Below are 12201 nucleotides of genomic sequence, written 5' to 3' on the forward strand. Positions count from 1 at the left end.
ATTTAATGGGTTATGTGTATGGTTGATTATAAGGTATATATATATTTATATATATATATTAATGTATATTATAATATATATGGTTTGAATATAACTCGTGAATAATATTATATGAATAATTATTATAATTATGCACGTCTTGAGCCATCTGTCGGAACGTGTCCGTGCCGCTTCCAGTGGGGATTGCAGTACGGAACACAGCCGCTTTGCTGCCGTCGCATTTCCGTGCCGATTCTGGTGGAAATTGGCCTTGGGGCCTTAGTGGCCCGCTAGACCCTTCACTGAGGCCTTAGTGGCCCACTAGACCCTTCACTGAGGCCTTAGTGGCCCACTAGACCCTTCACTGAGGCATTAGTGGCCCGCTAGACCCTTCACTGAGGCCTTAGTGGCCCGCTAGACCCTTCACTGAGGCCTCAGTGGCCCGCTAGACCCTTCACTGAGGCCTTAGTGGCCCGCTAGACCCTTCACTGAGGCCTTAGTGGCCCACTAGACCCTTCACTGAGGCCTCAGTGGCCCACTAGACCCTTCCCTGTGAGGACTCTGATTGTTTGCTTCATTCTTTTTGCAGATGGGTTGAAGCACTGGAATGTGTGTAAGTGATAAATAGATGGCTTAAATGTTGCCATATTACAAAAACCTTGTATAACCTGTATAAAAGTAAGTGTGTGTAGTTCCACAACAACAGAGAAGCAGGAGCAGACAGGATATTTGTGTGTGTTTGGTGTCTGTGGGTGTGGGTGTGTCCAGGGTGTGGTCCTCCATACGCCTTCTCTGGGCAGCTGTAGTACCTGAAAGATCCTCACAAAGTAAGTAATGTTCAACAAAGGTTTAACAAACGTCTGTATATATACAGGATATATATACAGACGTCGCTTAGCAACCGAGTACACTGCAGCAACTGCAGAAATAACTCTCGCGGCTCCTTCAGCAGTATCCCAATGATCCCCTCCTAACATCTCTCCCCTCTGGTTGATGACCTCATCCAGGCACCTCTGGACTCCATTCACATCCTGCATGAAGCTCTGAAGGCCTTCACTGGCTTTCTTCTGCTGTACTTCATTGACTACCATCCGTGTGTCTAGAACCGTGTGTCTGCCTGGCACAAATGCTCCCGTTGAGCGGATCTTTTCCATAATAAGCAATACTACACTTTAGACTTCGGACCGCGTGCCGCCCATCATAAAATGACAACATCACCTGAGGACTCAATCCTCCTGCAAAACGCCCAAAACAAGATAGCTTACCTGACTGATGACATCTGTAGACTTTCTGCTGAGCTGCGAAAGAAGGAAGCGATCCTCTCCAGTTTCAGTGAAAAACTCCGGGAGAAGGCACTTTTACTCTCCAGCTTCACTGATCTCGCAACCGATCAATCAAAGCAGATCTCCACCCTCAGTGCAGCCCTCCAGGACATGGTCCTCTGGGACCCATCAGGCATCCGAGCACCTGTCTCCTCCACTCCTGGCCCTCAACCCTGGACGGAGGTCATCGTTCGCGACCGAAGAAGAAGGCACACTAGGGCGGTCAAACCTGATCTGCCCCTTGGAAATCGGTATGAGGCCCTCGCCGCAGTCGAAGCTTCAATCACTCCACCGGCCAAGTCGGACGAACAGCAGGACCTGCCGCGTGCCTCGCCAGCCCAGTCATCACCTCCGGCAACTTCCCACTGGACGCTTGCCAGTGTCCCGGCGATTGGGGCTGCTCCTCCGGTCGATTCCTCCCTGGGGGCTGAAGTTATCTCCAACGGCTGTCCAAGGGTTCCTCCGGTGAAGCATCCGTCCGTCGCCGCATCTACCATCCAGTCCGATCAACCAGGCCAACAGCAAAATGGATATTTCTCATCCCGGCGAAGACTGCTGCAGGAGGCAGTCTCCAGGCGATCGGCACCTTTTCCCACGGTGCCTCCTGAGGCGGAGCCCGATAGTGCCTCTCCTCTCCAGCCCTCGGTGGAACAGCCGCTGCAGGGAGCCTCTGGAACCACTGCCACCACACACTGTATGCCCGGCCCCAAGATCCCAGTCACTCAGCCACTGTTCCCAACATCCACTCTGATGATCGGCGACTCCATCACTAGACATTTGCGCTTCCTCAACGTTATCACGCGTTATATGCCAGGCGCCTTGGTTACTGATGTCCTGGCTGAGCTCCGGGATATGCTACCAACACTCCCATCTACAATTCGGAGGATTATCGTCCATGTCGGGTCAAATGACTCTGCTCGTTGTCAGTCAGAGCTCACAAAAACTGACTTCAGTGCTCTCATTAGCTACCTTAAGCAGTGTGGTAAATCTGTATTTGTCTCGGGTCCGATTCCGAACTCTGGATCTGGTCATCACTGACACTGCCCTAATAAATAACATACAGGTCTACGATCTTGGTGTATCTGACCACAAGGTGGTCTCAATGGCCTTTACTTTTATGCTGCCTTCTACTACACTTAGGCGTCAAATGTCTTTTCGCAACTGGAAAAGAATTGACGCAGCCACTATGAGCATGGATCTCCAGCTCATCACCTGCCCAGCATCTGCATCAGCGGATGAATTAGTGGAGATCTATAATACCTCACTGAGCAGTTTTTTTGATCTCCATGCCCCGGTCAAATCACGTATTGTTAATTTCTCACGGTCTGCTCCATGGTTCACTCATGAACTGAGGAAAATGAAAACAGCTGGGCGTGTCTTGGAACGGCGATGCAGGCACTCTGGGCTCACAGTCCATAATCTGGCCTTCCGTGAGCATCAAAAGGCCTACTCAAATTCCCTTAAAGATGCTCGCTCACAGTTCTACTCCAGCCTAATAAATGAAAACCCTGGAAACTCTAAACAGCTTTTTTCCACCATAAAGCATCTCCTGAAACCACAACTATCCTCCTCAACTGAAGCTACAGAAGAGCAATGTAACAGCTTCATTGACTTCTTCAGATCAAAGGTCGACAGCATTCGCTCTGAGATGTCCAGCTCTCCAACTCTGCTTCCCTCTGACGCCAACACCCTATCTGCAAGTGTGCTGTCTCCCCTGCATCTTGCTGAGGTTCATGAGAGCCATGTTGAGGAAATCATCAGGAAAATGAAACCCTGTACCTGTACCCTGGACCCCATTCCCACTGCTCTGCTCAAGTTACACATCCCCACTCTCAGTCCTCTCATCACCAAAATTGTCAACCTTTCCCTTCAGTCAGGCTGTGTCTCACCGGCTCTCAAGGTCGCTGTCATCCGTCCCCTTCTCAAGAAGCCCACCCTGGACCCGGAGGTCCTAGCCAACTACCGACCTATCTCCAACCTTGCCTTCCTGTCCAAAGTGCTAGAGAAGGTAGTTGCTTCTCAACTTCAGGACCACCTCAAACACAACAACCTGTTTGAAAAATTCCAGTCAGGATTCCGTTCAGCCCACAGCACTGAAACCGCCTTGCTCAGGGTGACGAATGACCTGCTGATGACAGCCGATGCAGGATCACCTTCACTCCTCATCCTCCTGGATCTGACTGCTGCATTCGACACAGTGGATCACACAATCCTCCTAGAGCGCCTCCACACCACCATTGGACTGTCAGGCTCTGCACTCAAGTGGTTCCAGTCCTACCTATCTGGCAGAACTGAGTATGTCTCACTGGGAAGATGCAATTCCAGACTGCTCCCTGTCTCCTGTGGTGTTCCACAAGGGTCTGTCCTCGGCCCCATCCTCTTTATTATCTACATGCTCCCCCTCGGCTGTGTTGCCAGCAGACATGGGATGTTCTTCCACTGCTATGCCGATGACACACAGCTGTACATCAAAACTGCCACAAGCCCCTCTGCTGCCATGTCATGTCTCACTGCCTGTCTTGGGGAGATAAAGGCATGGATGAGAAACAACTTTCTCCAGCTAAACAGCAGCAAAACCGAGGCCCTTCTTGTTGGCACTCCACACCAGGTTCAGTCATCCTCCATAACTCATCTCACCTTCGACAGTCAGGTCATACCCCTCTCAACCACAGTCACAAATCTAGGAGTTAGGTTTGACCCCCACCTCACCTTCAACGATCATATAAAGCATCTGTGCAAAATCTCCTTCTACCATCTCAAAAACATCGCCAAGCTCCGCCCCACTTTAACCCTGCCAGATGCTGAGAAGCTCGTCCACGCCTTCATCTCCTCAAGACTGGACTACTGCAATTCACTGTTCACTGGGATCACTGGCAGGAACATCCAAAAGCTGCAGTACATCCAGAACACTCACTGCACTGGCTCCCTGTCTCATCCCGCGTTGACTACAAAGTCCTCCTACTCACCCACCAATGCATAAACGGTCATGCCCCCCCTTACCTGCAAGAACTCATCACTCCCCAAACATCAACCCGCCCCCTCAGATCCAATAACAGTCTGTCCCTGCAGATCCCAAACACCAGGCTACGACTGTGGAACAGCCTGCCGGACCACTTAAGGGCAACACAGACACTAGACTGTTTTAAGACTGGCCTAAAAACCTTTTTATTCATAAAGGCATTTCCTACTTTTTAAAAAATGTATACATTTTCTTAAACTGTCCTTTTGTCCTGTAGCACTCTGAGATTCTGCTTAGAATGAAGAGTGCTCAACAAATAAAATGAATTATTATTATTATTATTATATGATAACAAAAGATCATAGGATTATATTTGCATCCCAAGTAAGTACTGAATTACAGATATTAATTTTGTGACTTTTTAGCAAGGTTGCGTATCTGACATTATAACCCAGCTCCAAGGGGTGTCTATCCAGCGTTACCATCCTATTCCTTTCTTACTCAAAACGTCAAAATAACGAAAAGATATATATGTAATAAAATGAAATCTATTTTAATCCATATTTCAGAGTGAAACATCATAAGGCTGTTTGTAATTTTTCATCGAGGTGATGAACAAACTATCTGCAATCCCTATAACACACCAATGAGATAGACCTTTCTCTCATTAAACACTGTGTTCTGCTCATAAACGTTACCATCAATACGCACTTCTTTGGTTTCTCAGTCAAAGTAAACCCTTATTTTTTAAGAGACAACAACTTGCTTTTGATGCCTGCATTGTGCCTTTTTTAGGAGCAGTGAAGAGACGGTCCGCAACGAGTAGGCCAACGTGCGGCACTGGTTATGTGGACAAAAGGCCAATATGTAATTCAGTTGTATAGTAAAACAAGGCAGCGCCAAATATTTAGTCAGGTAACTAAATATTTGGTGGTGCCTTGCAAGATGTAAAATGGAGGTCACGTTATAAATTGTATATTTGACCCACATGTACCGCAACGAGTAGCATGTGCGGCACCTCCTGCGGCGCGCCCAGACTGCGGTCTGCGTCTCATGCACAGCAAATCGCAAAGTGTTAAAATCCCAGAGTATTCATGACCAGAGTAGATTTTATACACTTTGGTGTTGAATAGGCACTAAGTAAATTTTTTGGGGTGTACCAGAAACACTCTTGGGTGTTGTCTCTAAGTATAATGCTGGTGTAGAGTAATTTAAGTGTTTATTTTAGGATGATGGACTCCCTGATGCCGCTTTCACACCAAAAAGAACCGAGAGCCGGTTCCGGGCTGGTGCTACGGCCAGTTCCAAACTGGTTCCAGCCTTACCCCAGTTAAGAACCGGTTGGTTTCACACCGGCCAGAGCCAGCCATGGAGCCGGCGTGAGCAACGTCATGACGTCACTGCAAACGTCTCGGCTAGTGAGCTTGGACAGAAGCATACGGCCGACATCTTTCTTTATTCTGGGTGGAAATAGTAACATAGTTACGCCATCAAATGCGTTTATGGAAACATTTTTAGCGAGAAATGTGCATTTTACTTTCATAATGTTCGCTCGGTGAATGTGAAGGATGTTTGGTTTGATAGTTATGACGAAGAGGGAACGCTCCGTTCACTTGCATGGACATGGACTCATCTAGCTGCGTTGGCGCATTGACGCGTTGAACCACCACACAATAGGCGCGCAGAAGAACCCTCGCGCCAGTTTCAAACACAACAACAAGAATTTCGTCTTCGATTCAATCCGTGTATGGTTCGTTCTTTGAATATTCCGATTTAAAACAAAATCAGAAAAAAAAAAAAGAACCATACACGGATTCACGTCCATTGTTTACTTCGGTGTTTTAAAACATGCCGGTCTTCGTTGGTCTTCCTGTTTATGAAGGTACGGATAACTCCGCCCCCTGCCCCCGGCGTAAAAGCGGTTCTAGTTCTAGCCCAGCTCTAAAGTGGGGCCAGAGTTGAACCGGTTTTTAGGGGCCGGAGCCGGTTCTTTGGCGGTGTGAAACCAAAGCCCTGGCCCTAGCTCCGAACTGGCCCGGAACCGGCCCCGATTTTGCGGCGGTGTGAAAGGGGCATGAGTGTACAACGGTTGAGTGTCCTACTATCCCGGCGGCACGTCGGTTTAGGTTTCGATTCGTCATTGGCTCGCTGCGCCTTCTCATTGGTTGAATCTAGAGACATGTGACCGTTTGTCCTCTTCCACACTACGCGGCAAACTGTTTCGACAGAGACGGTTGGCTAGAGAGGATCGAATCAATATCGCCAAGGAATTGCTCCGAGTGAACGAAGACATTTTTGAACTTCACGGGAATGTAAACAGGTAAGAAAAGTACCAAGTGAATAATGCACAGGGTTTCTATGTTTCATAGTTAGTTGTGCGTATGTCCTTCATATAGGTCAGAAATTGTATCCATAATGGGTCTTAAGAAGGAATTAGAGGCTTAAATTTAACTTGTTCAAACCTGCAGAAACCCTGAATGCAGAATATTCAGCATTTCTTCGTCTTTTAGATCTGATAACCAACTTATAAATGCTAACGATTTTAGCTAACGTCAAACTTAATGGCCAATGCTAATGAGGCACATGTCTTCAATTTAGCTAACGCCTCGTTACCATTTTTAGCTAATGCTAACGAGGCACGTGGCTTTAATTTAGTGGGAGCGTGTCTATGTTCCCCGGGTCCTATGTTCCCCAGGTCCTATGTTCCCCGGGTCCTATGTTCCCCGGGTCCTATGTTCCCGGACCCCGGGTCCTATGTTCCCCGGGTCCTATGTTCCCCGGGTCCTATGTTCCCCGGGTCCTATGTTCCCCTCTTTGTATGAGACTGGGGAACATAGGACCCTTTTTTTTTTTTTAAAAAGGGTCCTATGATAATAACCTGTTTGTATTTGGCCACCTTTTTAGATGCTGACTATTTATTGACAAGAACTTTTTGAACCTTTTATGTTGTGTCATGTGCTTTCATCAGGTGTATTTCATGCTCAAAGTATGTGCTCTCCCTTTTCAGGTTGGGATAGTGACATGGCCTCACTTCTCCTGCTGGTCTACCTCCTGCCACCACCTCCAAGTGGAAAGAATGGAGCTGTCAAAATCAGTATCCGGGAAGCTGTGGATCGTGTAGTGAAGTTTCACAGGGTAATTGTATCCTGATAATTTTTATTTTATTTTTAAAGGTCCCATGGCATGCCGCCAGAGCTTGTGTGTTGCTGATGGATGTCACAATCTCTGTGTTTGCCAATCTACTTATCGAGTCTTGAAAACAAAATGGCGTCGACGGGTGATCTACTGATGGTATTGTGTGTATAAAATGTAATTTTATTTTTAATAAACAATCTGTACACTTACAAAGTTCTCAATGCCTCGTTTTATATGTTAATACCCTTATTGAACTACCAAAGAAGTGTCGGGCTACTTCTAGCCTTTTAAATGGTTTAAAATAGCGATTTAGTTTTTACCATAACCACTGCCCCATTGTTCCAAGTTTATAGCGTTTTGATAGAATCGGCTAAAAACAGCCAACTGAAGAAAGCGTCTATATGCGTTTTTTTGTGCTCCAAAACAAACGTTTCAACTCATTATCATACAAAACATATCCCAAATCCGTTTTACACCGGAATTCCCCTTTAATTGGTTGACAGGGACACATTTATTTATTTATTTTCAAGTTGTTTGTTACATCATATAAATGTAAAACTAGAAATGGTTCTTGATGTAAAATAATTAAAGTTTAACTATAATGTTAACTATATTATATATGTATGCACTGTAACAACAACAGCAGCAAGAATCTAATGTGTAGACTATTCATTCATGAAGTGTTGATAATTCACCTCAAAGGTGTTGGTTGTACACCAGTCAGAGTACATTCTCACTCTAGAAGTATTAAATAATCAGCTCTGCGAAGTGCTACAAAGCACTGACTTGGAGTACATATTTTCTCTCTCTGGGGTTCTAGGTTTACACTGCAGGTGTAAGGAAGCACTGAATGAGTGCCCAAAAGTACCACTAATAGAGTACATTTGCACTCTCAAAGTGTTCAAATGTAACTCTAAATTTGGAGTACATATTTTGCTCTTCTAACAGTGTTCAGCGAACACTGAACTCTTGGACCTATATATACCCAGAAATGAGTGTTAAATGTACACCCATAGAGTACAATGTACACTGTGATATTTGCTGTGTGGTGTTGGAATGTCTCAGTGTCTACGACTTGTTTAAACAGATTAATCAGAAAAAAAATGTTGGGTCATCTGTAGCTGTTCAGTTTATTTGCATTGCTTTGACCCTTTTATCTTTACATTAGGTGATGGGGTAGGCCTGCTGTGTTTTAACAATGCATTACAATCCGATAGATTTGTGTTGCATAAGAACTTGAAAAGATGATGTTTTTAGTTTTACTAAAAATAAAAATAGCCTACCAATGACTAATGTAATAATATAATTAATTTGCAGATCTAGTGTATGTTATCCTGTATAAATGTCACTTTTTGCTTGTCGATAGACAATATTATGAGTGGGCCGAATAATCCCGGATATCGACGACCTGTCGACCCCCATGATCTACGATTGTGTGCCCGTTTAAATTACATCGGTTGGTTCATCAACACACTTTGGGATATTCCCATTGCCCAACTGATCGACCCTCGAGCGAGGTCGTTTCGACGCTTTATGGAGGTTACAATGTTTGTAGGTCTTGATCAGCCTTTTTAATCTTAATTTAGCCTATATGGTAATAGTAACAAACTAATAATGCATTCAACGTAGATCCAGTACTGTGTGGGTGCATGCCAACATTACACCTCAGATATATGAACAGGTAAATCCTTTTTAAGGCAAGAACTTAACTTTAATTGTTAAGAGGTTTTCCTGTTCCTATGCAATTTTGTCGCCGTTTGTGTTGACTGACATTAGAAAAAGAGATAATGGGAAGTTCAGATCTAAAAACAGGAAGCCTGCTAAAGTAACGCTCTAGTTGCTGAAATATAAATACCGAGGTAGAAACAGACACACATTCGGTCTATACAGGCAGAGGTTGGAACATTAAAAACAAGCTTGATCACACACAGTTGGTCAGCAGAGCATCCAGGAAAAGCTGCTTCCGAATAATACCACATCATGGGAATTAAAGAGTTCAAGCCAATCTCCAAGATATTCTGGGGGATAATTCTACTTACTTCACTCAATTTCTTTCCAGGAATTCATTCTGTAGGTAAGAAATTGGATACAACTGTAGGTTACTCAATTTACAATACTTAATGCAGTAATATGCATTCATACACAATTAATGCATATTGTCTAGTCCTTATGACTGCATTCAATCATGGTAAATAATCATTGTCCCCGTATTGTAAAGTGTTACTAGTTGTTGTTTTTTACCATAGTCTACCTCGATTCAATATTAGCCTGATTCATTATTGACCTAGTAGTCAGCTCTCCCTTTTAAAATACTTATTTGATCTCATGCGACTAACCTGATTAAAGAAAGGTTAAGAAAATAAAGAATGTTTTAACTCAGTCTTTACACTGATCAAGCGTTGTAGGCCTACCGGAAAAAACCCGAGGCAGTACACGCTTCGGAGGCTGTGGGCCGTGACCACGCCCTCTGAGCGTGACGGTATAGGCTGTGATTATAAATACAATACAACTACAGTTCCGTAGACGAAAAAGGAAGCGGCGACACCCAAGAAATCACAACTTCTTCTGCAAGGAATTCAAAATATAAGCTAAAATGGGTCAGACATCTAATATGCTCTTTTCTTTCCGATTATTTTTATTGTCTTAACAGGTTTAGACATTACACCATTAGACATTAGTAAATAATTATTGAGATGAACTTGATTCGAGCGAATGATTGATAAGTTAATTATGTCATTAATAATGTCATAAACTACCTGTCTAGGGTACGGAGACATCACGCAGGTAGAAACGTCCGGAGCGTCCAGCAAAACTTCGCGACAGGATAAACTGGAATACGACGGTAGGGTGCTGCTGGTCAACCAGATGAAGCCATTTATTTTACTGAAGAGAGAGTCATGTCGTGAACGTTGTGTTGCCCATTTAAAGTGAGAAGTGGGCTACTGTAAACATATTATGTGTCCTAAAGGTGTAAGGGCATCGCATACAATGGCTCAAACCGATGCTGGGAGAATGGAAAAATACAAGTCCTTCATTAACAATGTGGCGAAAAAGCATGTTGTTGACCCAGCTGTCATCGCTGCCATCATCTCCAGAGAGTCCCGTGCGGGGAACGTCATCTTCAACACTACCCCCCCTGGTTGGGGGGACAATTATAATGGCTTTGGACTGATGCAGGTGATAGGGCTACATTTGTGTTATAGGCTGCCCCAGCATTATAGCAAACATGTCAAGTTCTATCATTTAAGCATGAGGCCTTTAGTCTCAGAATGGACAGGCAAATCTTTTTTTTTATTTTGTTGGAATAAATAACTGATAAAAGATACACTCCTATACAGGTTGATAAGAGATACCACGAACCGAGAGGAGCTTGGAACAGTGAGGAGCACATTGACCAAGCCACTGGGATCCTGGTTAATTTCATTCAACTGATCCAGAAGAAGTTCCCCAGCTGGAGCACAGAACAGCAGCTGAAGGGTTTGTCTCAATCATTGTTATTATTATTAGTTCTCATTCTAAGCTCCCATTCTAATTTCCCATTCTAAGTTGTTCCCATTTTAATTTCCTCTTCTGACCAAAGAAAACCTGCACTATTTGATTTTTTGAGAATTGTGGTTAAGGCTGCAGTAGATTGAAGAGTTATAAATAGAGAGAGCAGACAAGAGAAGAGAGAATTATTATAAAATTAAACAACCAAAAGAAAAAATGGCTTTTTCCTGCATCCCAAATTTTGCGCGCTACTGGGAAGTGTTAGATTCACACACTAAGTTCTGATTGAAAGGCAAAATAGATTCCCCAAACCAACCACGGAAGAGAGTACTGATTGGTCAGAAATTTGCCGGTGATCGGTCTAATTTAATGAGCAGCGCCTCTAATCTACATTCTGGCTAAACACTGTCACTGTCCTTATGTTTGACTGCAGGAGCGATCGCAGCCTACAACACTGGAGACGGTAGAGTCGAATCTTATGAGAGTGTGGACTCACGCACCACAGGAAAAGACTACTCCAATGATGTGGTTGCCAGAGCCCAGTGGTACAAAAAAAACGGGTTTTAGAGGAATCCCTCTTGGGCAGCCCAAATGTTCTGTATTAAATAACAAATGATAATTATCATATGTTATCATTAAATATGATTGTTTATGTTTAATAGTCGCTATATAGTCAAAAAATAAAGTGTAATTTTAAATTTTTGGCAAGATGGCTTTTCTAAAATATGTAAAAATATCAGTAGGCATTACACATTGAAGTACAATGTGTGACTTATATACAAACTGATTTCATTCGTATCCAATGTGTTGTAATTGATATACCATTGTTTTAAATAAAAATGTATGTGCTTCCTTCCGTTATGGCTTTTATATCGAGAGTACATTACTGGGTGGGGGGAGGACGTCCTCACATGTTTCCACACTCTTACCACATTTTGTTTCATCAGAAGAATTATGACCACAATGAAGACTCTTTCAGCAGCACCAGAGCTAGCCTTCATGAGGGGGAGAGGGAGAGGGGGGCGCACACACCGTATGAGACATGGCTTTCACTCTTACTATAAGTTTTGTTCATGGCAATGTTTATGAGCAAAACACAGTGTTTAATGGAAGGAAGGTCCATCTCATTGGTGTGTGATAGGGAGTCCAGATAGTTGGTTCAGCAGCCCCCACTTGCTGTGGCCAATGTCCATCACCTTGATATGAAATATTGCAACAGAATTTTGATGTGTCGGTCTGGCTGTTTTAAATATCTCTTTTCTGTGTTGAATAGTTTCTGTAATTTCCCATCCCTCTCGACGACCACGACTCTCTATC

At 44.0% G+C, this 12201-nt stretch overlaps 1 protein-coding gene across 2 annotated transcripts; it reads left to right on the forward strand.

The window, feature by feature from the left end:
- The first annotated feature begins 9180 nt into the window (after nucleotides 1-9180).
- Nucleotides 9181-11740, forward strand: LOC115541103 (lysozyme g). 2 transcript variants are annotated; one of them, XM_030352883.1, is made up of 5 exons: nucleotides 9181-9469; nucleotides 10160-10237; nucleotides 10364-10572; nucleotides 10734-10872; nucleotides 11318-11740. In XM_030352883.1, exons 1-5 carry the CDS (start codon nucleotides 9376-9378, stop codon nucleotides 11449-11451), a joined length of 654 nt encoding a protein of 217 aa, XP_030208743.1. In that variant the 5' UTR covers nucleotides 9181-9375; the 3' UTR covers nucleotides 11452-11740. The 2 variants fall into 2 exon arrangements, with proteins under 2 accessions (XP_030208743.1, XP_030208744.1); XM_030352884.1 differs by lacking the exon at nucleotides 9181-9469 and adding an exon at nucleotides 9864-9992.
- The last annotated feature ends 461 nt before the right edge of the window (nucleotides 11741-12201 follow it).

This window comes from Gadus morhua, chromosome 3 (genome assembly GCF_902167405.1).
Source record: "Gadus morhua chromosome 3, gadMor3.0, whole genome shotgun sequence".
NCBI classification, from domain to species: Eukaryota; Metazoa; Chordata; class Actinopteri; order Gadiformes; family Gadidae; genus Gadus; species Gadus morhua.

Excerpts from the sequence above, each read along its gene's own strand:
- LOC115541103 (XM_030352883.1), top strand. The coding sequence starts at position 9,376 with ATGGGAATTAAAGAGTTCAAGCCAATCTCCAAGATATTCTGGGGGATA. Across the intron at positions 9,470-10,159 it reads TCCAGGAATTCATTCTGTAG|GGTACGGAGACATCACGCAG; the intron begins GTAAGAAATTGG and ends CTACCTGTCTAG. Across the intron at positions 10,573-10,733 it reads ATGGCTTTGGACTGATGCAG|GTTGATAAGAGATACCACGA; the intron begins GTGATAGGGCTA and ends ACTCCTATACAG.